General features: G+C 37.2%; 1 protein-coding gene across 1 annotated transcript in view; it reads left to right on the top strand.

Moving 5' to 3' along the window:
• gpc6a (glypican 6a) overlaps window positions 1-26,994 on the top strand; it is a 152,464-nt gene that overhangs the window by 91,376 nt on the left and 34,094 nt on the right. Inside the window, exons 4-6 of the mRNA XM_008292629.1 lie at window positions 735-900; window positions 21,258-21,388; window positions 24,025-24,168. Coding sequence (XP_008290851.1) covers window positions 735-900; window positions 21,258-21,388; window positions 24,025-24,168 — 441 coding nt within the window. The remainder of the gene's footprint in view (window positions 1-734; window positions 901-21,257; window positions 21,389-24,024; window positions 24,169-26,994) is intronic.

Below are 26,994 nucleotides of genomic sequence, written 5' to 3'. Positions count from 1 at the left end.
CATGATAATGGCATTACTTCATTATTTTTTTAACTGTCTTTTCATTTTTTTCTTTTTCTGTGATGGGTATATTAGTTCCTCTGCCACAGCTGCATCCTTCACTTTTAGATGGTAGTCTCCAGTTGCATGGGGCTTCTCTGACCCATCTGCAACCTTTTTTTTTTGCACACACAGACACCAACAGTCTCCAGAGTGTGTGCTGGACAAAATCTAAAGTCAAGCATGAATACAGAGGCTGACAGGCCAATTATCAGATGTACTCTTCGTTCTGCATCCCCACCTCTGAAGGGAAGCAGATGTGAGAATCCTGTCACTTTCGCTCAAGCCAGTACATTGACATGGCCCAACAACAAAAGGCACAGCCTTCACCAGGAATCAAGATGGACAGAGTTGTAAACCTTGTCTTGTCGTACAGTTTTATCTGGTGGGTTTTCACATTTCAAGCTTCAGAAGATATGATATAGTGCAGGAATGTTTGTCAAAAGTTGAAATGTGTCTGACTCCCCACCCTCCTGAAGTTTCAGTTGGGAATTGCATTCCTTCCCGTCAATGCTGTGGTTTCTGTGGAAACCTCAAAATGTTTTGTGAAAATATGAGAATGTCACTTGTGGTGTGCAACATTGTAACTTCTCTCTCCATTTCAGGAATCGTGCAGCATGAACTGAAGCAATTACTGAGGTTTAATGAGCTTGACAAGACTTGTAATAACTGAAGAGCATCTATTTGCTTCCTAGGTAAACATAGTTCCTGCATGTGTCAGAGCCTTGACCAAGATGCTGTACTGTCCATACTGCCGTGGTATGCCTGGGCTGAAACCCTGTCACAACTACTGTCACAACGTTATGAGGGGCTGTCTAGCAAACCAGGCAGACCTAGATGCTGAGTGGAACCTCTTCATTGGTAAGATTCAACTCGAGTGTCCTTGCACCTGTTTCTCATTTTGTCTTCTCAGATTTGTCTGTCTGTGTGCAAACTTGAGCTTGTACTTCTAAGTCTGCATGTTTCTCTTCCAAGGCCGTATTTTTGAATAGTGTCGGAGGGAATTCAGTAGGATGTGCTGTGTTAGATTCAGCTTTAAAGGATTTACAGAGACAAAACTGAAATCTTATTTGTGCTGCAACCATTTCTTCTTCTTTTTTTTCTGTCTGAAATGTTGTTTGCTATTGCTAGAACCCTGGCATAGTGCTTAAAGCTCTGGTCCCTGCTGTTTGGGATTGATAAAGGAGAGCAGATCCTAGGCAAACACATTTTCTATAGTGTTTCCAGCTGAGCTTGGTGAGTAATATAGCACTTCAGTTCAGCTGTAAGTAGCTGGCTGCTGTAAGCCCTCCTCTTAAATGGATACCAAGGAGGCACATAGATTCTTCCCTCTGGATCTTTTGTAGGCCAATGCTTTATTTGTTATGTACCCCAATCCCATCCTCCCACCCACACTAACAGATTTTTTTTTTTTTTAAATGGGGCAACATTTTTTTTTTGAAGAGACATCCCTGAAGACTGTGTGTCAAGTGAACTGCACTTCTAAGCTTTTGGCTGTTTTGTGACAGGCCTGTCATTCGAGAAACCATCAGATGACGTACTGTTTGTTCTCTCCAATGGCACGTCTGAAGTCTCAGATCAACATGGGCCCCTGTGCACTGAATGAGATGTCTCACAGCTTTATGACATGTGTTAAAAAGTTAGTGTCTTGTTCGGTTGTGAAGAGGCAAATCTATTGCCGCAAAGGGACGATGTGCTTGACAGTAATGGGAAAAGCTGTTGTTGCAACAGAATGATGAATCTGGTTAGACCAAAACACCCTTGAGGTGCAGAAAAAGTGGATTTTTAATTTTGAATCTCCTCTTTTTTTTGCGATGGACATGTTTTTTTGTTTTTTTTTTTGTAGTTTTTTTTTTTTTTTGCTTTGGAAAGACATTGTTGTTGAAAAGTATTATAATTAGAAATGTAGAACCCAAGGGATGTTTATTTTCACCATGAAAGACTCGTTTTTGATGTCTGCTGACATTTTGTATTCATTATCTGTTGCTAAAGAACTTCGATTTGCTTACTATGCAGCTCGCAAGAAATATTGATTTGCCTTTCAGAGACAACTTCTAAATGTATCACAGGTCAGTTCTCACCACTGAAGCACATCTTTGCATTATAGAAATTTATGGATGGAGCTCATATGCACTCTGTCACTGTCATCCCCCTCAAATCATCACTCATTAAAGAAGGTTAGATTACCAGCATAGCCTTCAATTTTTTAGGAGCCCTCGATGACATTTACCTGTGGACTTTGCTTATGCTTAAATGTCACTATTGATGCTATTGATTTGTGAGACCACAGGAGAAAGGAGACTCCAGGTTTTTATGTAGAATCGAAATTCCACAGCAAGAGAGAACAGAGAGAGAACGGGCTTTCTGAAACCATGCATCAGTGATATGTATGTAGTGAATGAAAGTTTTTTTGTTTTTTTTTTCTTTTTGATTTTACTAAAAATCAAACGAAAAAGGAAGAATGCCTAAATGTAATGTGAGGTATAAATCAATTTTTTTTAAAAATTTAGTCCATTAATTGCAAAATGTTGGATCTGATACTCAAAACATTTTTTGGTTATCATTATCCCCACCCCCACCCCCATTTCTGAAAACATAAATTAATTTAAATTTGTTTTACTGTGGCTCTGAGATAGCTGCCTCTCTTTACCTCTAGTTACCACTGTGTCCCATCTGATCAGTTAAACATTAAACATTACAACTTTAACGCTAAAAGAGAAATGTTAAAAGGTTCTTTTTTAATTAAGCATATGTAAAACACAAACAAACAAAGGCATTTCAAGTAACTACTGTGTTAGTTTGTATTGTCCTAATTTTGACATTTTACGATTTTCACTTTTACCATAATTTAAGTTTCAAACATCACTTGTTGGTGTACTTGACTACTAAATATTGGTATCAGTGTAGAAAGAACTGGTCAACCCCTAACGATTGATAGTAATTAGATCAAAGTGAATTTTTAAACATTTCTAATAATAACTGCATTTCTTACTTCTGGTTTATCAGTCACATACTTATGCATTCTTCTTTCAAACCTGTTGAAGCAGTTGTATTAGTTCCACCGTCTTCTACGATACTAATCTGATGTTGTATCTCTTTGCTTCTGGATAAATTATTCTGTGACCCATTTCTGCAAATCAGGAATTGCTTTTTCGATGTTTTTATAAATGTAAAATGCCTCTATAATACAACACATTACTTTAGCAAGCCAGAAACTCCTTCCAGGTTAAACTTGACTAATTCTGTTCTTGCAACACTGCTACTAACAACTTATATTACACTTCCTATTTAAAAAAGAAAAAAGAAAAAAAACTACACACACAGTACATACTTACCTTCCAACATGCTTGCAACATTCATTTTTTTAGTGGATATTTTAAAAAGTCATTGCAAAAAAATTCACAGGTACAGTTGAAATCAGCAATTTCCCTGAGGTTTCCACCAAAGGGATCAATAAAGTTCTATTCTATTCTATTACTTTACTGGCATGACTTAAGAAGAAATAATTAATACGAGTACACAAGATAAAAAGAGCTATATAAGATAAAACACAAACACGTGCACCGATCAGGAATTGAACTCAGGTTGCAAAATGTAATCTCACACAAGCCAGCAGCACCATCGTATACAATGTATGCTTGCTGTTAACTGTATGGAAATGTGAGCTGTAATTACAGTGAGTTAAGACAGAAAATAGGAAAGCAGTTGTCTTAAAGTCAAGTAAGTGTAACAGGCTGGCTCAGTGACATTTTCTGCACTTTGATTTTAGTTGCTAGTTAATGATTGGCAGTGGCACAATGCGTCAGATGAGGTAAGCCTTTCTAGTGGAGCAAGCATGATGCTCATCCAGGCTGTGAACATTAAGTCCTTGACTCATTTTTTAGCTTGATTCAGTTAATCTGTAGACTGGAGAAACATGGTTGCAAATTATATCATTTAAAAAATAATATCATTGAAAATTTCTTAGATTAACTATTAAGCTTATAGTCTGTTATATTTGTCAGTCTAATGCCATGAACATTAATAAACATACTCAATATGTGATTTAGACAAAAGGTAAATATACTATATAAATGTAAAGTCTAAAAAAAGTTCTGGCTAAATCCTTTACAGTACTATAATATAATTAAACCTTTGAAGCCCTTTTTTAATAAATATGAAGCACAACAACAGAACTGTATGAACTTGTGTTATCTTCCTGCTTCCACTTAAACATTTATAAAAATGTTGTTTGCATGTCGCCTTATTCCCCAAACACAAAACGCATGGTGAGTCCATCTATCACAACACATAAAAGTGACATCACATGGCTCATTTTCTATTTTGTTGGTTTTCATCAGTAGCAAGCAATAATAATAATAATGATAATAAATAATAATGATGACTGCTGTAGCACTTTAAAACCAAGGAGGCCAAAAAAGCTACAGTGACAGATCTTACCAGATCATCTGTGCGTAAAAGTAAACACATGACGGATTGAACGTGCAGTATGTGATAAAGCACTGCAGCCACTGGGATATTAAATAATGACACATGCCTGCTTTCCCATTCCGAACTAAATATATGAGTGTGACTGTGAATGTTTCTTCTGTAAAATACACCACAATCATGCTAACGTATTGTGCACATTCACAAATATGTGTGTAATAATGTTTAAACTTTTTAAAATGCATTTTCTCAATATGAGATAAGAAAAGATGATAAAATGTTACTTTTTAAAATCCACTATCAATATCACATACTGTTTTGTTTTGGGGTTTTTTTTGCATAATAACAGAGTGAAAATGAATAAAAACACAACAGAGTCTAATTGTAGTTGTAAGCATGTCAAGCCAGTGGAGCCAACTTGTTTCACTGTTAAATAAATGGGATTACTCCAAATGCTTTACAAAGCCATTAAAACATCACTTAACATTAACAACAGGAGCCATAAGAATTTATGAGACACACTGTGACACCAAACAAATCAAGGAGGCTTAAGAGCTTGGGATTTAAAGAAAATTCTTGGCAATTCAACAAATTAAGAGGCACTGGTTATTTTTAATATATACATATAAACACAAGCAGTTTGAATATTGAGATGTCAGTGTCACACTGTGACCATTCCAAGCGTCGCTGGGAAGGAAAGAACAAACGCACCGCTATGGTGCTTATTCTTGAAGTCTGTGTAACATTGAAACAATAATGACCTTGGTGAATACTTTGATGTAGCCTACATACAGTAAGGCTATGCAGAAAAAGAAGAAGAGTGATTACAGCATCCATGCCATACATTTAAAGTTACAGTCACAGTACAGTAGCTTACACTTTGTAAAGGTTACTATAATGACTTCATGCCTTTCAGGCTGCAAAAAAAAAACGGACTGGCATTGAACAATGAGCATAAACCTGAGGAAGGATGTGATTTACCTGCCCGTTTCTGTGCTGAGTGATTTTTAGACACCCTGACTTTTAGTGTGTGTGTGTGTGTGTGTGTGTGTGTGTGTTCAAATGTTCAGAGAAAGAATTCATAGTGTGGCCACTGGATGATACCAGACCATCAGTCACCTGCCATCATGACAAATTTGCCCAGCTCTGCATCATGACAGACACATCATTATCATTTTTCTTGTCAGCACCTTGTTAAAATACCCTCAGAGAGAGAGAGATGAGGGGGACGCGTGCTGGTATTCAAACACTATTGTAGTTTTTCACACTTACGCCATGATCAACGCCGTTTCCGACAGGCCAGTCACATCAGTGTAATGCGATTAGCTTCATGTGGCCAAAACAAAAGGCTCGTATCATGCAGGGTTTCTCCACATCCTAAACCTCTGAATCCTAGAACTCACCCGCCATTCTGAAAGGCGTGTTAGCTTTTATTAGCCTTTTAATGGAGGACGCAACTGTAAAAACAGAAAGAATCATAGGATTTGTAACTTTCTGACAATCCTGAAGTATTCATCTGACTAGCCATTCCATCACAAAACTCAACTAAATCTGATCTCAAAATTAAGATATTTAATAAAAATTAAATAAATCAAATATTGTATTCTACACGTTTCATTAAAAATAGAAGAAAAAATTATCACAAAAAGGATCAGTTGTATGGACTAGTAGTTGCAAGGTGGCTCAGTAGTTAGTACCGTTGCCTCGTGGCAAGAAGATCCCGGTTCACGTCCCAGTTAGGACGCCCAGGATCTCTCTGCACAGAGTTTGCATGTTCTCCCCATGCAGCGTGGGTTCTCTCCAGGTTCTCCAGCTTCCTCCCACAGTCCAAAAACATGTTGAGGTTAATTGGTGATTCTAAATTGTCCCCTGCCTTCACCCTGAGTCAACTGGGATAGGCTCCAGCCCCCCACAACCCTAGTAAGGATTAAGCAGTGTATAGATAATGGATGGATGTATGGATTAACTAGATTCTGTTAAAAAATAAATAAATAAATAAATAAATAGAAAAATAAATCCTTGGCACAACTGTGAAGCTACTCAACTGCATGGAACAGTCACAGGACATAAATTCAGGGCTTTTCAACTGAACTGCAGGCTGTGCTTACACAGAGAAGACAGGAGACAATAATGGAAACAAACTGTCTATAGTATGTAAAGCCACCATTTTTTCTGCCAGTATTGGTAACAGATGTGGGAACTTAAAATGTTGCACATGTGATTCCACACTTTTTCTATTTTTGTAAAGAAGAAAATTGTTTATGATTTATGGCATTATAACTGTGCCATACTGCACAAAAGACATTTTTGAATTCTTTCTACTTCTAGCTGTAGCTGTGCTGTTTCCATAGAGCTACAGAACTTTATATTGTTGTTAAAAAAAAATACGCCCACAGTAAAAAATAAATACAAATTTGACAGGAGTGAGAAAAAAAAATTCAGTAACTGCTTAGAGTTCAGATGGTTAAAGTGCTGCGCATGAAGCCTTAGTTATACATGGTTGGATTTGGATAAGTCACTCATTAGTTAGCTCACTGTAGCTGATATAAATCATCTGGCTACAGTTGTCTTTTCAGACAACAAACCTGACAATCACCAGCTGGAGGCTTCTTTTGTTTGCATCTGGCTTGTTGTTTCAAAAATTAGACAAAGAACTTCAAGTGGTGAATCCACTATAATTATCACTGAATGCACTGCGGCAGAGTAGAAAGACTGACAGGTGTAGCAACAGTAAAGCTGTATTCACATATCAGCAGAAAAACAAGGCTGCACGTTGTTAGTTGCTGAAACTCCAGATGGCGCTGTACAAGATAGCGTGACCTTACCCGCAGTGACATATTGTTAGAAGTAGAAAATGACATTTTAGAGAGTCACACGTGTGTTTGTACCAAATGTGGGAGCTGCATCTGCTTGCTGTTAAGCTAAAGAATGGTTTTTTTCTTCTTGTCTGTATATGACAATCAATGGCTAATTTAGTGGGCTAGAAATTCCAAAACAATAACAAAAAATTAGAAGGATTAATATTTTTTTTGTACTGTTGTCAGCACTGAGTGGCTGCACCCAGAAGGTCAAAATTTAACAAATGTGAACTTCCAGTGAGGCGCTGCTCAATAATGAAGAATGATGCGCCAAACCTGTGTTTCCATCATAATGTCAATATACCTTGACAGGCAGGTGGTTAGTGAATAGTTCATTTTACATTAAATAGATTTACAGTAAAAGTAATTAACTTCTGCAAGCTTTTAATGAGAAGTCATTGTATTTGCTTGCTGCTCGCACTACGCTGAGCCCACGGACACATTATTTCCTCTAATTAAGATATAGGCTTGACTTGTCCTCGTCCGACTCCTTTGACACCACATTGTAAGCGATCCGTATTGATTTTATTTGCTCATTTCTTTTTAATTGCACGGATTGAAATACAGATGGACACAGATATCTTGGTGGAAAATAAGCTCATTTTCAACTTTGCTAGACAGAGCAGCCTTTCAGATGTCTGCAGTGCTCAGTTCTGGAAAGGCTGTGAAAAAAACATAAATTATTATAAAACCCTACACTCAATATCAGCATGCTTTGACTGAACTGGGTTTTTCAGTGGTTTCAAGACTGTCACATATGGCATAATGCACTCCTTCCCTAAGTTAAACCCGAGATGTTCAACGCAGCCACACACATAGATAAGCAGGCTTTCAAACTGACTAAGTATCAAGCATGATGGTCTCTGTACGAGACATGACAGGAACAAACAAGCCAGCTAGTGGGTTTCTGCCTGTCACAGAGCTGAAGGCTGGATGACTCACTTAGCCAAGTGGAAGTGATCTCCATATCCTCGGCATCATCAAGAACCACTATCTTTCCTTTCTAATTGCTACTGGCTGTGCAGAATCTGCAAAACGCTGCTTGACTGTATCTCTGGCCAGAATGCTTACACAGCTCTGCTTTATATTTACAAGCATCATGCGCTTTATAATATTCTGAGTTACCACAGCTGATGGCCAGCTATGTTATATTTATTTAAATGTATAGCCTCCACTTGGGCACAATCACTGTGGCTGTTGTTAGGTTTTTTTCCTCCATTTTTATGTCTGGAAGATATATTGTTTCTGTTGAGCATACTGTTTTGCACAATTATACATTTTAATGTTTAGCCTCATCAGCTTGCACACAGCTAAAGGAAAAACTAGACATTTTCTTGCTAAGAGATGAGATGATTGATGTCGCTCGCATGTCAAATGACAGTTTAGCAAACAGAATTAGTTATGTCTTACAGCTGGAGCTGCAGAGAAAAGTGTACATGCAGAAATACATTAGGGTTCATGTTGCTCAACAGACATGGTATTTGAGCCTGCAGATGAGCTAAAGTAGTCCAGACATAGCTGAAAGCCAGTAAAACTGAAAAACATCCTATCAAGAATTATTTGTTAGTGCTGTTATTGAGCTACAATCCAGCTGTAAGTGCATGAGAGAATGCCTGTGGCAACTCCCCAAAGACAGGCAGATATGCTGGCGAGGTAGTGAGTCTTTTGCAATTGATTTAGCTCTTGCAGCTGCACGCTAGAAAAATGTTGCAGGAAACTGACTCTGACATATTTTAGCATAATAGTTTTGGCAGTGTTTGTGTTTAGATAAGAATGTTTAAGGTCTGTAAGCTTTATTAGCGTGAACATGAGCTAGGCCTTGGTTTTTCTTGGGGGAAAACAAAGGTGAGGAATGCAAGTTTGTATTGTGTAAATGATGAGCTGATGATTGGTTGGAACGAGCTGATTTGGAGTTGTGTCACCTAATTTTCTTTCTTCTTGTTTAATTGCCAAGTAATAAGAAACATCTGCATGTCATTGTGAACTCCGGTATGTAAAATATTACATACACATACAGTATCTGTGGGGCACCATTGCATAGGCACAACATGTCTGTAACATCTTTTTGCATGTCCGTATGTTTTCCTGCACTCAGCCCTTTAAAAGAAAGGTCAGTAAGCTCTATGTTCTGTTGGGAGGAAAATTATTCCATGGTTTTCGTCTCTGTAGGGTTCTCATAGGGCATGTGATGCTTCAAAGTCATCGACAGGCCTCCTAGTTCTTGTTTAATTATTGTAAAAGAAGCACTCCCTGAATTTAACATCGCGTCTCTATCGTACTGGACTGACAGTTTTTTGCAGGCACTCCCACATCTAGGAATTCTTTTGCTGTGATAGACCAAAAGAAATAAAAAGAGACAGCAGCAGCACATCAAAGAGCCATACTGTTGTATTTAGGTGACACATTCGCTCGCTGAACAAAGCCAGCGTAGTTTTTTCCTCTCAGCTTGTCAAAATGGCAAAGCATGTAAACAAGGATCTGTGTCCTCGAGCATGTACAGTGACGCAGTGATGTCTCCCTGACATGGAGTTACTCACAAGATCCAAGATGCAGTTGCAGGGTTGTGTTTGTTACTCTAGAGTAACCTGGTGATCACTGGCTACTGGGTCACGCAGAACAGTGGTATGGTTTTCACACGAAACACTTGTTGTAAGGGAACAAATCTGAGGGTATTTATCGATTAATGAAAATGTAATTTAACACATGGGATCCTGTTTTTTGTCGTTACTTAAAGCTGAACATAGTGTTGTGAAGAATTTCTCAGTTTATTGTCTATGCACGGATTCTGATGTCTTCATGCTGACATGTATGTTCAGTTCATTAGAGTTTAGAGAAACAGATCTAATTTATGCTCTGTTTTTATAACACTTTTTTGTAACATTTGTCATGATGATTCCAGCATGTGGAGAAACCCGACCATTGGCAACGGAGTAATCAGCTGTCTCTGGCAGTTTATGAAGGGTGTCATCAACTTCTATTGTTGGATACACTCTGTTTGTGTGCATACATTTTCTCCTGTTTGCACTGGCAGATGGTGAAATTTACTCTTTCCATTTTCATCACTGTAACTCTGAATCACTGAGCAGGCTTGTATTTATAGGCACTGGGTAGCAATTTTCTTTGCATTATGTTCATCATTTCCAGTACAGCAGAATTATCCTTCGATTCATTTATATCAGCGCTGGAAGGTCAATAGTATCCTGCTAGTGAAGGACCTTTGGAAACACGTAGCTCAGGCAAGTTCTCCCACTGACTACGTCTGAGTGATTCCAAAATGATTCTAAGAAGAGAATCACAGCTTTACTTCAAATTTAAAACAAAATTATTCAACACCTTGATAAATGTTTTTGTCAGCCTCTTTGCTACTGAATAAAAAGACCATATCTGGAGCATGACTTGGGGCAGCGATCTGCCTTTAAATCCCAAAGAACAGGTCACACAAGATGAATCTGAACACGCTTTAAGCCTGACTGGACCATTTCAGTACTCTGAACTTACACGTTTGACTTTACACTCTCGTCTTCCTCTTGACTCCAGAGCAGTCATGCACAACCCAGTAACATTTTTTTGCATGTATTTTTTTTTTTCTACTTCACTTGGCTTATGTGGTGTGAAACCGTCCAGTGTTTTCCACCAGTGAAACCTGAGGGTGATCCCAGGACAAGCCAGTGAATAAGAAGAGAAATGATTATTAATGACTTCCATTCATATGTAGATTTTTTTCAGTAGTTTGATACACATAGATAAATCTAAACAGGTCTTTCACCAAAATTATCCTTCAAACATGGACTTTTGTCTGTATCATATATCAAGAAAATCAGTAATGCGCCTGGATCAGTACATGTCAGTAAAATTATAAATGAAGCAGTCATTCATAGACTAACTTTTTCTCATTGTTATTCTTGTCAATATTTTGAAATATGTAGTTGGAAAGAAACCAGTGAGCATTCATTGTGTCTGTGTTCCTTGAAGTCTGCAGAACGACCCACCACATCCAAATTGTTTTGACTGTGCAATGACCAAAAGTAAAAGGAGTCAATTTGATCCACTGCTGAGATGAGAGACTCATAATAGAAATACCTGTTCAAGTTAATAGGAGGATTCTGCTGATAATTGGAAACACCCTCTATTTGTTTCTCAACATGTTCACATCAAAGTTGTTGATTTGTCATAGATTTACATCTGAATGACCGCTATGTCCCCCGAGGGAGTCTGCAGGTAGTTTGTTGGAGTCTTTCCAAATCCCTCTGGGTGAGAAAAAGGGTGATTTTTTTTCCATTAAAAAATAACAAGCATGCAGCCTGAAGCAAAAAAAGAAAAAAAAAAAAAATGTTGGCACCATGCAGCCAGCAGTAAACAACCATGCCAATACAGCCCACTGTGTCAGTCAGTGGCTAGATGGATGAATAGTGGTAGAAATCAATTGTGCATTTGTTAATATACAAAGCAAATGAATAATTTCATCATTACATGAAACTGATGCCAAGTCAATTAAAATCAATATTAGATAATGGCAGGGACACAGAAGCATTTATAAAACCACTTATTGAGAAAAATAAGTGGTCATCACGATAGGAAAATCTAAACATATGGAACACAATACAACAGAAATGTAAATTAAAAGTAATGTATGTGTTTGTATAGCCTTAGGAAATCTTGATGTTAAAAGAGAAATTAAGGACTTTTTTCATGTTGGTGCATTGAACACGGTGTCTTACGCACAAGCTGTTTTTTCCTCTGTTTCCCCAGCTTGTCGATTTGCCCTCTGCCAAAATGACATGGTACAGGTTGTAGTGATGCCAATCCGGCAGCACGGCTGCAGTTTTAGTAAAAAAAAAAAAAAAGAGGTATGTTTCGCACAATCCACTGGCTCAGAGCAGGTCAGTCCCTTTCCATAGCATTTTGGTCGCCTCGTCTGGTGTAGAAAAACTCATTTAATGTCCCTAAAATTACACAACTCCTTCTATTCATGTTTTGCTCATTTTTTCACTTTCATTACATGCTTTTTTCAAGCAGCTGATGTCTGACAATGCTGACAAAAAAGTTGTTACCCAGCTATTGAATTAAAGCCAGACAGTCAGATTACACATAAATGAATGCTTCTTACAAAATACTGAAGGCCTTTCACTTATTCTGCTGAGTCTCTTTACAGCTGAAAGCAGCACAAGGTGCCTGTTCCATTAAGTCACAATTCAGGACAGATCTGCAGGTTAAATTTTGTGCATTAAGCACAAGATTGTTGCAAAATAACAACAAAAACCTCTGTGCTCTAAAAGTATCAGACTTAATAATCCAGTATTATATCTGGGTGCACCATATTTTACAGTGGTGCACCCAGAAACAGATTTTTCTTTCAGAAATTCTAATTTATTCATTAATCCCAATTTATGTTGCTGCATGACAGTTATGCAGGCAACTACATTGATTACTGTGCTCATGCATTTCAATAATGTGCATTTTTGCATGTAAAACACTCAGATGTAGTTAAATGAAACCTATTTCAGAATTGAAGAACAACCTGAAAGCACTAAACTGAATTTTAAAACATGCTTTTGCTTTATATTGTATGTTTATTCATCTGTTCTTGGCAGTTTGTTTGAGCTGTTGTATTCATATATTCACATTTGAGCTCTGACAATTATATGTTTCCTCTGAGGTAAACTCCTTTCCAAACTGTCAGTGCATCATGTGTTTAAACACGATGGAAGTATTGAATGTGCCTGGCCATGATTTTGATGACTTGCAACACACTCACTTATAATGTATGATGATATATTCTTCCTGATCCCACAAAATAGCCAAGCACACAACGAAAATACCAAAAGTGTGTTTGGCACGCCCCTGCTGCACTGAGCGGAAAGAACAAGACTGTAATCTGAGCTACGCTGCAAAGCCACACAAAAACAAAGACCTTTGTATTAGTGGCACAAATTTACAAAGATTCAAACATGATCTTTTCCCAATTGGCTGAATGATCTTTTATCCATCCATCCATTTTCTATACACCTCTTCATCCTCACTAGGGTTGCGGGGGCGCTGGGGCATATGACTTAGGGCGAAGGTAGGGGACACCCTGGACAGGTCAGTCTATCACAGGGCTACACTTAGAGACAGACAACCAAGCACACTCACATTCACACCTGCAGACAATTTAGAATCACCAATGAACCTCAACATGTTTTTGGATTGTCGGAGAACCCAAAGAGAACCCACGCTGCACGGGGAGAACATGCAAACTCCACACAGAAAGATTCTAGCTGAGACGCGAACCAATCTTTTAGCTGCAAGGCCGCGGTGTTAGCCACCGAGTCACTGTGAAGCCCATGATCTTTTATGAATTTACTTTTTTTATTTCAATTGTTTTTAAAGAGATGTAGGAACCTTACAGTGGTTTCTACAGACAGAGCAGTAAGGCTTTGTGCTTTCAAACTAGCAGTATAGTTTGCGGTTTTCATCCCAAGTAAATGAGGTAACAAACTCCATCTCAGCCCATTAAAACGGTCAAACACAGTCCAGGGCAAGTATCATGAGACCGTTTTGATTACATGGTTGTCCGCAACATATAGATGGTGTGACTTACAACCTAAACATTTTGCAAGACTGAAACGGCAGTCAGTGCAATATAGTTTGTTACTTTTCTCCTTATGATTTAAGGCTTTTAAAACAGATTAATCTTTAAGATGCCTCCATCACCAGTCCATCATTTTTTTGTGTGTTACTGTATTTATTTATTTATGTATGTGTGTGTCTGTGTGTGTGTTTGTTTGTTTGTTTGTTTGTTAAAGCGTCCCTGTATGTGACAGCATTTCAGAAGTTATTTAAGCATGTAGTAGTCCTCATGGCAATTCATATGGCTGACTCATACTCACAATTCATCAAATATTTATTAAGCTATATGAAAAATAGGTTGTCAGACCTCCACTGAGGATATCATTTAGGTCTTTGGGTCTTTTATGGAATGAGTAACAGAATTGCTGCCAATTTCCCCTCTACTCTTACTGAATTCCACGGAGGCTGATTTTTTTTATTTTTTATTTTTTTTGCAAAGCATTAGAGCAGTACTCTGCTAAACATAGGCAGCTGAAGACTTCACAGGACTCGGGTTGGCCCCCTGCAATGACCTCCAGCCAGCTCCTGATGGAAATCTAACCAAGCATCACGCCCAATTTGAGACTCCAGAGTAAACAAACAGGAGTGCTCTTCAAAGGCACAGCCACTAACAGACCAAAGAGGGGAGTCTATCTGTGGCTCTATTCACTCAGTACACTTTAAAAGCACAGACCTGACATATACAACCTAACCCATGGACATGTTTATGTGGATGAAACAGACATGCATAATGCATCAGTGTATTTTATATCAAATACTGTACATAGTCATATCAGACTTTGTGCTCCTGCGTTGTTGGGAGGACTTGGAGCTCAGCTGATGGATCTTTTAATTTCACTCAAAGTATGCTTTTATATATTTTGTTGGAAAATTTACATCAATTCAATAATAGTAGATAAGAGCATGTTTTGTTGTGTTTTTTTCATCAAAAACAACTTTTCCAGTAGTAGTCAGGAAAAAATACATTTTATCTGTATATTTTGGGATTTCAGAGCCAAAAAATGTATGCAAATTTAGTAATAAATTGAATAGAAATCATTAATTTTGGCCAAAATCTCATCATTAGCATCTGAGATACTGTACATGACCTGTAAGTAAGCTGACTATTAATCTGATTTCTTTTCTTAAAGCACACCCAAGGTTTCATTGGACAAACAGCACACACAACATCAGCTGAAAAGCAACTACGACATGAGCTCAAACAGCTGAACTTTTGTTGAAGTTGAAGTTAAAGCTTTTACAAAGCGTCACTGCCGCAGTAAATGAAAAGACCAATGGTAAACAAGGGAACATACACTTGTATACAACATAAACATACAACTTTTGAAAATGTAGATGGAAAAAAATTGAAATATTACAAAGTGCTAAATTAAAATTGCAGATATTTAGTGTTGATTTACAACAATACAACCTGCAGACTATAGTTTTTTTTCATAATTAAGAAGTATAGCTTTGACCCACTTAGAAATGTATTAACAGTATCAACAACACATGCAAATACTTTGTGAGTATTTGATATATAACATTTTTCATGTTAAATGTATCTGATTTTACTGAAATACAAGAGATATACATTTTTAAATACTGTACCTACTTATTTGTGACGAGGCTGGATTGAAGTGCAGCTGCTGCAGAACTCTGCTAGATCGAGTGTGGAGCCCTGGATAATATTACAACGTCATTCCTTTATTGTCAGCAGGTTTGTGATTAAATCTTTATGTTTTTAATTTACCTATCTTTAAACAGGCAACTGCTCTCTCTTCTGTACTCACCTGTCCTCTAAATCACTCCTCTTAGTCAAGCGGGTAAGCTTAATATCCTGCCCTGTCAATTGCCACTGAGAGGAGGGAGACTTTATGTTTCTTCGGTCTCATGACAGGTACTCTGAAACGCCAGCCCGAAGGCAAGAGCTAAACACATTCTGCAGCGGCCGCTCAGGACAGTCTTGAATGGTATTGGCTTTCCGCTGGCGTGTTACACTGTAATTGTAAGAGCAATACCTGACTTACCCCAATGATCTTATTTGTCAATTTTACAAGCTCCTAAGCTTTTCCTACAGAGCAAGTTCAAGTTTCCATATGAGGCTGCAATGCACAATATTAAAACATATTTTACTGAGTTCAAACTCAGTACAAGTTGTGTACAGCATGTACTGCAGTATTAAATGTGCAACTTGAGGTGCTTAAATGTTTGTGTTCCCTGTCCTGCAACACTAAGTAAGTCCAGGGTTTCTTAACCACATTATGGGGCTGTGAATTATGGCCAAAATAATCATCACAGTTATTTTTATTAATATTGAGATCGCAATTATTTATCACAATTATCAACTGATTTTGAACATTCCTTTGCACAGTCACATTTAAATAAACAGAGCACCCATTTGACTTTCATGTTGGCCTAAATGCTTCTGACATATATGTGCAAATCTTTGCCTCAAAATAAGACTTAAAATAAGGTTCTCTTCACCTGAATTCAGTGTATTCCCTGGAGGGAATTGTTTTCTGATTGATGAGAATAACATGTTAAAAAAATAAAATAAAATAAATAAAGCTAATGCATTTAACCAGTTTTTATCAGGTTTTTTTTTCTTTAGCAATTTCACTGTTTTGTTAATTTGCAGATAATAGTAAATAAAAAAGCTGTGAGAAAAACAAGGTAATATATAGCCAATGTATATCATGGCTTCATTAAATATTTAAAAAACAGTTTTTGAAATGGTGATTTGCTCTTTTGCAATGTTTTATCTGTAAAATGACACGATGTTTATTATATTTAAATCTGCTTTTAAAAAAAGGAAATTAATTTTAGGGACATTTGCTGTTATTTGAGCTTATTTGAGGACAAAAATGAATTTACACATCAACTGTCAAATAAAAAAAAGAAAAAAAAGCCAAGACTACATGCTTTTCACATGAAAATGCAGTATTTTACAAACAATAATTTGTTCTTTTGTACAAGGTGAAATTACACAGTTTTACTTTATTGAAATCAGGTTAAATAAATAAATAAATAATATTTTACAGATATTTAAAGGTTTAGAATGTTGCAGTATTCTACATATTGCCAGGATTTCCCCCTTTTTTTTTTTTTTAACTGATTTTTTTTCTCTTTTTTGACAGTGGTTAAATCGTATTTGACCAATTGTGCACTTAAATGTTGCGAGCTATCCGTGATGTTCACTCTGTTGCAGGGATACTGTGTGTTCAAACAACAAACACTTATGCCTCACCACGTCTCACCGACACTACAATTTGTCAGTGTTCCGTTAATGCCTCATGTGCAGACTTTGGTAGATGCTAGTTAGGAAGCTGTGCACAGAAAAGCCTCCTGTCTCCCTCCTTAGTTACTGCAGCATACACAACTCAGACAGGTGTGTGACCAAAAAATTTTAAAAAGAGTGAAACAAGGTGTAAGATTTACTGAAGCTGAAACCAAAGTGATTTTATCTGCATGGGCTGTTTTCTATGAGGGAAGTTTTCTTTGAGCAGTGCACACATTTTAGACATCAATATCTCAGTCAATTGTGTTCATTTAACTGCAATAAACCAAAATGACCGTAATCACGGTTAATATTCAACTAATTTGGATGCTCTATCATTTTAGCAGCATTTTGGCCATAACCAAGAAAATTCAGTTGCCTGAACATATCTGAACCACAGGGGTGCCAGATCAGACAGCACTCAAGAGTCCTGCTGGTATGGAGGGCACTGACCCCTTTGGTCATTTAGAGAGGACGATTTCTTGTCCTGATTTTGCTGAAGTGCTCACAGGTACTCCCAAATTTTCACAGCTTTTGAAGCTGAATTTTAAACTGTGAGGAGACATCAAAAGTAATTAGACAACAATGGATAATGCTGATATTTTACTATAGTTTTCTTACTTTTATCAAAATAAACAGAAATTTTAAAAAAATCAACACTGCACCCTATTGACAGGCGTCTGCGTCAATGCTATAGGCATTTCTCTAATATGATGATGAACCTGTGCACTTTAGTTTTATTTTTAGTTGATCCATCTACACTGTCCTGCTGCTGCAAATACTGCAACTGAAAACCTAAATAAATAATAATAAAAAAAATTTCTATTCACTTATCTATAAGTAACATTTGTTTAAAGCTACTGCTGTTTTGTATTTGTGGTTTTAAAGATCAGTTGCTGGGGACGTTTAAATTCAGTTTTAAAGATTTGGGGGGAAAAAAATGTAAAATGTTATTCAGAGCTTAAACTTACAGGAAATACAGTAAACAGTGGAAAATAAGGTTAGCATTAAAAATCTTTTTTTCTTTTTTTTAACTTTATGTATTAGTGCTTTGGGTTAGTCTGGTGACGTTTTGTGTGCCAGATGTAAATTTAGAAAGTGTTTTGGAAGTTTCTGTAAGATACAGTCACTTTGCCAGTGGTTTGAGTCCTGACTTCATTCAACACAGATGGTCGAAATTCTGCTTTTTGACAGTTTCACAGCAGGGTGTCACTCTGCATCAAAATTCTAGTTATGATCACTTGTGTTTTAATAATTTACTCAATCCACTAACTATTGTTGAAGACTCAGTGAATGAGGGACAGTGTTTCGGCTGCCCTTTGGGCTAAATTGGCTTTTCCTTATTGGTCCACATCTCTGCAAATGTCACTGCACAAAGATAAAAGTCTTCTCGAGATCACTGCCCTCCCACTTAACCAGTGCTGACCCCTCGAACAAAACCTGGCAGACTTTTAATTACCGTGCGAAAGAGAAGACAGAGTCTTAGAAAAATATCAAGCACATTATTTTCACCCAGACATCTCTCAGTCTGACACGATCAATAGTGCCCTCTGTCTGTATGAACACGCTCTTTTAATCAAAATGAAAAGTGTTGGTTTGATCCAAGGTCACGGTCCCCATTTAATTTATTAAATTTATTTATACAGTATCATTTATTTATTTTTTTATTATGTTAATGTGACTCCTTATTTAGTACAGAGGAAGCAAGGATAGTGTGTGAAAGCAAATACGCAAGACACCAACAAATATAATGCAGTTGTATACAAAACCTGAAACGACTATGAAAGGGTCTTCATTTTAAACCTTTTTCTAAAGATCTGAATTTTTTCTAAATTACATTTAAATGAGACATAATCAACCTGACAAACAACATGTTCTTTATTAGTTGCCAGATTTTCTTTATTACATTCACATGCTTTTGGTGGAGAGCCTTTCCATTTGACTGTATTGATCTGCTTTTATTTCTTTGCTTTAATGCCTAAATATGTTATCCTATGTTATACTATTACTTTATTTTGTTTGCTTGTTTTCTTTATGATATAGGTTTAAAAAAGTGCTCTAGAGATTATTTTTATTTGTAGTAGTAGTAGTATTACCCTAGTGAGGATTAAGCGGTGTATAGATTATTGTTGTTGTTGTTGTTGTTGTTGTTGTCATGAGTGAACCCTCCCTAATATTGCTGCTTTTTGTTCACTAACTCGTTTGCAAGGCTGGCAAATTATTGCAGAATAACAAGAAAAAATTATATTGTTTTACCAAAAACACAACAAAAAAGGTCCAGAAATGCAACTTTACAAGTCACGGTAAAGCTGCAAACCTTCCTGGCAACATTACTATCAAAGACTTGGAGGAGGAAATAATGAGAGCAGGAACAAGATGTCGGTGCAGACTATAAGAAGAACATTAAAACATGCAAGGACCTTATCAAAGAAGGAAAAATCTGGACTATGTCTTTGTTTAATGAACACAAAGGAAAAATCACAGGGTGGACAAAGTGCTCTATGGAGTCAACTGGCACAATGACTGCAGTCAAGAAGAAAAAAACCCAAGGCGCTCTTGTCTTGAAATGTAATGACAAAAGGGCTTTCATATTTCATGGCTAATGCATTTCAGTTGGAAGCCTTCATCGGGGTTTTGAAATAAAATGCAAACACAGTAACATAAGACATGACACCAGTGATATATAGGTGTGTTACTGGAAAGGAGGCCAAGCAACAGAATTCACGTGGGAGATCAAAACTGTGAACATGTAACAGATCTTGTAGACTGTCTGTCCTCACAGTGAAATGTGCAAGAATCAAAATACAAAGACCACAAAAGTACTTCAAGCATGCGAGGACTGCATGCTGGGAAACTTTACTGCCCACTATTCTTGACCCAAAGAACATAAAAGCTGACTTAAATGCAGAAGAAAGAAATTGGATAGCCATGTAGGTTTCTGGGAGTCGACTTTATGGGGTGATGGTGCTAAACTGGAATTGTTTGGAGCCGTAAATTAGCAGTGTGTCTGGTGTAAGAAGGGCAAGACTTGTATGAAAGGAAAAGCATCATTTCTTCAGTCAGAGGCCTGTCCTGCTGTTGGTGAACTGCTTAACCTGTAGCTGGCATCATGGATTCCTTCTGACTTCAGGCCATTTTGAAGATGAATGTGATGTCACTGGGCTTTCCAGAAAGCCAGCGATCCAAAGCAAACATGCAGTCAACCAAATATAGGTTCAGGAATCATTCCTGGAACGTCCTTGAGTGGCCATCTGACTCCTCAGAATTGATTTTCATTGAAAATTCCGAAAGAGAGGTTTCAGAAGTATCCTATATGACAGATTTAAATTATGGACCTTTTTGGATACCATTGTACTTATATTTGTTGAAATATCTTATCAGTACAATTTTGATGGCAACTGTGCTATAGGTACCAGTTTTTTGTTCTTGTAATCCATCATGGTAGAGGTAGGTATTTACATGCTTAATGGAATTCAAAAAGAATTGAGTTAAGTACTGTATGCCAGAGATGTAATTAAAAAAAACAACAACAACAATTAGCAGCATAATACATTAATTACATTTTTTTGAATGCACTTTCACAATTTAGAAACTTTCAATGCAAATAGATGAATGGATGCATCTTTTAATTTTCAATCTAACTGGAGTAATTAATGCACACTTGAATCAAGGATTTGTTTTATGTATGGGCTGTTTGTAAGGTTTGTGCACTGAAATTGATTTCCCACTTGAGCATCTTGTGTGAACACCAGCATTCTTCTGTCTCTCAGTGTTTTTCTTACATAGTGGGTGTTGAAGGTGCTGGCAGGTTGCTTTTGTGTTTGTAATTGTCAGTTGTCGACACATTTGGAGAAGATTCCTTTCTTTGTGCTCTTTGCCGAACCTGCGTTACAGACAGATGACAGAGTCCAGCGCCCAGATGAAGCTTTTGCTTTGAGAATTGTTAACGCTCATAAGATGATGCAAACATAGCGACATACTGTGTGCAAAAACAGAATTAGCTAAATTTCCGTGCGAGTGTTTGATATCCCGTCAGCTGACATGTGTCCTCCATGTTATGACAGATGCCATGTTGCTGGTGGCAGACAGACTGGAGGGACCCTTCAACATCGAAGCAGTCATCGAGCCAATTGACATCAAGATCTCTGAAGCTATCATGACCATGCAGGACAACAGCATGCAAGTGTCAGCCAAGGTAAAGCATCCTGACGTGTCTTTGCATTTGGTTTCTGATATGTTGTATCTTCTTAGTGAAAACATAATATATAGGAACAAATCTGACTGAATTATTTGTATTTTTACGTTTTTATTTTATTAATTAGTGAAAAACATATAACGCACGTCTACTATCAAACTGACAAAATAATGAGCATAATATTTGAGTTTTATGAGTCAACATCAACATGTTGATTGCTTATTGCAACAATTTATTCTTTATCCATCTAAATTCTCATGACAAGGATAAAAATGTTGTTGATACAGTATATATTTGGTCTCCTAAAGATCAAATTTGTTATTCAAAAACAAAGGTCTTAAAGTGAATGTACCACACACCACTGTAAGCTTTTCCTCAACATTAAGATAATCACACTCAACATACAGTCATCCTCAAATGTATTCATACCCTCTCATTAAAGAAGTAAAAAATAAACAGCTGTCACTGAAATAAGCTGAAATTGACAAAAGTAGTAATAAATAAAAATGTAATTAAAATCATGACATTGCTTTTCAATTGTGATTCCACAGAAATATATATTTAAAAAAAAAAAAACAATGGGAAAACAAAACAAAACAAAAAAACAAGCAAACAATATTTTGTTGAACAACCCTTTGAGCCAATCACTGCAGTCAAGTGTTTTCTGTAACTCTCAGTCAGACTTCTGCACCTGTTGACAGGTATTTTGATTTTGGCCTACTGCTCATCAGCAAAGTGCTCTAATTTGTCTGGGACAGTTTGGTTTTTGTTTCTTTTAAAGATTCTTTTTAACCACAATTTAAAAGCAATGTCTTATTTCACTAAATTATGATTTAGCATTTTTTTTATTTGTTATTGCTTTTTCAGTTTCTAGTTATTTGAGTGACTATTGTGTATTTTGCCTTTTCTTCAATGAAAGGGTATGAATAAATTTGGGGACGACTGTATGGCTGCGTCCTTATTGTCCAGATGACTTTTTCACTACATACCAAAACCACAATGTATAAAAAAAAAAAACCTTAATCAAAGTGCTGTGAACTTTGGAGGTGTAAAACAAGAACTCTGGTCTTCACATTACTTCTGAAATGTATTTGGCAAACCGTTCAGTGGTTTATAAAGGAGATTTTAGGAGACACTTTAACATGCAAGAGAAGCAGCTAATTTCCTCTTTATCCTCTTCAGAGTTCAAATGGCCAAATTAGTCTTTAGAATATTTTCAATATGAAGTAGCTCTCAGGTTATTAGTACACTGAAAATATTTTTTTTTTACTTACTTCCTTGTCAAAAGACAGCTTCTTTCCTTCAGCTCTTCATTCTTATCATATGGCGCACTGTGGCCTATCTTCATGCCAGAGTTAAAAAGGTCAGCGTGAATTAGATGTCACATTCTTTCCCGTATCAAGAGGGCCGCAATGTCCAACTTAACTCAATGTCTATGCACTTGATGCCTCAATTCCGCAAGGTGGTGCTTGGCTGATAGATTGGTCTGAGATTACAGCCTCTCTTCACATTCACATTTTTACCGTGTGTAGTCATTCCCCCAACCTCTGTGAAATATATCAAGCCACATCGCGTTGTACCTTCATTACTGCTGTGCCGACCTGTTGAAAATCACTTTGCTTGTGCGATGTGCAAGATATTGAAACTGTAATCACGGTGAGGAATTGATAAATATTAGAGAAAAGACATCCTCTTGTCATGACAGCCGAGCAGCACATTAGAGTGCTCCATCACATCCTGAGCCAGGGGCCAGCAGAGAGGCCAGAGAGGAATGCTAATGAGCTGTGGCGTTTTGTGGTGAGTTGTATGGGGCCTACAAAAACCTGTAGAGACCAGGCCATCTGAAAACAATCAGCTCTCACAATGAGCCTTTATGAGGTGTATTAATTTAAGGTTCTGGGAATAATAGAGAATTTTGGCTTGTGTTTTTTCATATGGTGTTCTCCCAGTTATTTTTAGTGTAAGGGTCTGAAAGTGAATTGCCATTTTTGAAGTATTGTTTGTACATTACCCATTTCATACAGAAACTATAACCTTGTTGCAAAAAAAAAAAAAAAAAAAGCGATTTTGACAGAGGAGTATTGGTCAGATGTTTTTATTGTATAATTAACAATGCTGCTCTGTAACAATGACTTTCAGTTACAAGCGAGTGACAACATATCACGGGTTAATGCCTTTTTTTTTCCTCCACCAATATGACACATCCTGTAAAAGGAGACTCAGGCACTGATAGACAGCATTGGTTCCAGGCTGGCTCTATATAGTTTTCTGTCTCAAATCACAATCCAGAAATGGTGCTGTGAGCAAATCGACAGAGGCTTTTCAAGGGCAAAATGTCAGTGGTGTAGGCAAACTACAGTGCAACTTTCCTAGGATCAAAATGGACGTGTATTCTGTAAAGAAATAGACTTCGTCCGAGCTCAGTGCAGAGTTCAGGCAGCCTCTGACTGCTGACAACCTGACTATTCAGCACTGCAGTGAGGAAAAGAAAGTTTACACCTCCGAGTTATGAGGAAATATTGTGTTAATGTTGCAAAACCAGAGACTTTTTACTTCTTAGACCAGCTTGTATCCTCTTATCCATCGTGCCTGCCCCTCTCGCTATAGTAACTGTACCTCCCTTTGTTCTGTTTGAGGTTTTTCAAGGGTGTGGTCAACCAAAACCATCAGGAATAGGCAGGTCTGCACGGGGCATCTCAGATGTGTTCAGCGCTCGCTTCAGGCCCTACACCCCTGAAGAGAGGCCAACCACAGCAGCTGGAACGAGCCTGGATAGACTGGTAGGTATAGAAGCAAGACAAGAACCTTAACGCTAACATATACTATATATTTTTATATATAATATTGAAAAAAAAAGTAAACTAGCAATCATAATTAACCACAAAATGCAAACAAGTAACAAAGTCAGGTTCTTCAATAAAGATCAGTTGTATAAAAAAAACAATTAATCCTTAAAACAAATTCCTTCCTTAAAGCCTAAGTAACGCTAAAGTCTTAATATATGGTGATTTTTTTATTAAAAATGTCTCAATTCAACTTGTTAAAGATGCTGAACACTCTTCTTTTCTTTTAACAGCTCTACTGATTTTCAGAGCTGTATAGAAGTAGGTTTTTGAAATATTACTGGCGGAGGCAGACTCTGTGGAGGCATGCTGAGCTTAAGGTCGACTTACCAGGGCTCAAGTCCAAAGGCCAGAAAAAATAGAGGCATGTTAGTGTAGTCCATATAGCCGCCAGGAGCTGTGTGACTTCCACCAGTGCTGTACTCAGAGTTAAAATATACTTCTGTTTCTAACACTCACTGCCAGTGGCTGCAGAGACCTCACAAAAGCACATGCCTACATGGACATGTTGCTCAATATTTATTCCTCGGAGTGTGTATGACTGCAGGACAATAGCAGACACATTTATAACAGACTACTAAATGTATATAATGACAAAAATGGCCGATGCCTTATCCCTTTATCTGTATTATGTCGAGTCTGCAACTGATTCAATAACCACCCACCGAAGTTCAAGATAAGGAAAAATCGGAAGACATTAATTGAGGCTATAAAAAGGTCTATCGCGCCGCACCATGCTATCGAGACACATTGTGTAGGAGGTTGTCAGTGTCAAGCCTCAGTATGGAGCAACACAGAAGTCCTCAAGTTGACACAATGTTGAAGCAGGACTCGCAGCCCACGAATGTTCATCTGTTCCCCTTTATGCCACAAACTACATTCTGCTGTGATGTCTCAATGTGCTCTGAAGAGCCAACAGAACATCACAATGTTAATATGATATCATACCCGTTAAAAGTGGAGTTACTGGCGTACACTTGACATGTTTAAGCAAAAGACTGGAATCTTCTTTACAAAGCATATATAACCCACAACTATGTTTTAAAGACCCTTTATAGAATGTTCTCTTTGTTGAATGATTTATGTTGTACAACAATAAATGTTTTGAACAGATTCCACTGAAAGACATTTCAGAGGAATAACAATTTCTTATGTGAGGACATGGAATGGATATCATTAAACTATACAATTTCATGAGTCCTTTAACCAATCCATTTAAAGAATGCTCCTTTATGTAATCCTCTGGCCAACTGGCAAATCCATTTATTAAATACATTATTGTTCTTTTACATAAAGGTACAGTTGTTCTCTTCTCTTCACTCTTCTCCTGTATAAATAGTTTGGATTAAAATAGAAAATATGCAGGAGCAGAGGCATGATTAAAGACTGTACTGACATTGTCCTTATAAGTAGTCTATACTAAAAATGCTAGCTGTAATTGTATGAAATAGCACATTAAATATATTCCAATGGCTGTGTGAACCACGAGCCTTTAAAATGTTATTCATTAATTCAGCATATCTTTGCATACAGGCCTTGTTTGGGGAAAAAAAAAATCTAATCAAATCCTCCTCTTTGCTGCATAACATGCGCATCAAAAAGAGTGTGAAAGGGGGAGAAAAAAAACTAAATGGAAAAAGCACATTTGGAAAAAATACACCAGTTTCGCTATCTTTAATATTTTATGTGTACATGCACTCAGGCTTACTACTTGTAAAAGATTAGAAAAATTCTAAGAGAAGTGAACTGGGTTGCTCAGGAAAAAATGTCTTGCTTCCTCAAATCTCACTCGTCTTAATCTGCACCTGCATTTCCTTTTGCAAATTTATGAAGCAAGTTAAGTAAAATATTGAATATAGAGTATCTGTGCCAGGCACTTAGGTATTAAATGAGTTTGTATGTTTTGTTAATCTTAGTTGATTGCATTGAAAGAAATAACTGCTGTTATTAGACCACTTCAGGCTGATTTGCCACATTACCCTGCTGCTTGTATGCACGTCTTGCTCCATGCATTGATCAGATTTGATAGCAGCAGATTTTTAAACTGATTTCGCGTTGGATAATTCATTGTGAATAAAATGGTCCGAGGTGCTAAATCTCATAGGCTGCTGAATTGAGGCACTACATCTCATAGGCTGGCAAACAGAATATTTCAGCAGGACCATTTATCATTTAACTTTTTGCTTCACCATCTAATAGACATTCTTTTTGCTGCTATTCTATCTCTCTGTCTCTCTTTTTCTCTGATGTCCAATTAAAGTTGTGTCTTCTTCATTTCTCTGCTGCTCCCAGAGGGTTGTGTGGAGGACAATGCAACACAGTGTAAGCCTTCCATTCCTCCTCCTACTTTCACTAAGTCATCTGTCTTGTGGTGTTTTAATCAACTTGCCCATTGCACTTCTCCGTCTTTACATTAGTCAAAGTTGATATTGATTGCTTCTTTGTGAAATATGTGTTTATTTAGTTTGCTTGAATTATTTGAGTTTCTTTGCAACTTTTCTGCAACTGAACTACAAGCTGCTGAATTGTGTTGTTTTTTGGGGGGTTTTTTGGTATTTTTTTGTCTCTCATTTTGTCTAAAATACTTTATATTGGCTGCATAGTGGTTCAGTCGTTAGAGCTTGCACAGCAGCAAGAAAGCTGTACATTTGAATCTCTGCCATCATTCCTGCTGCTTGAATTTTGAACACTCTGCATTTCCTTCAGGTTTTTCTACCATTCAAAGACATGGAGCTCAGTTTTTGTGTGTGATAAGTATATTTT

The sequence above is a fragment of the Stegastes partitus genome, unplaced genomic scaffold (genome assembly GCF_000690725.1).
Source record: "Stegastes partitus isolate 25-593 unplaced genomic scaffold, Stegastes_partitus-1.0.2 Scaffold19, whole genome shotgun sequence".
Classification (NCBI taxonomy): Eukaryota; Metazoa; Chordata; class Actinopteri; family Pomacentridae; genus Stegastes; species Stegastes partitus.
Note: the sequence above shows the minus strand (reverse complement) of the source record. Positions and strands in the feature narration are given on the sequence as shown.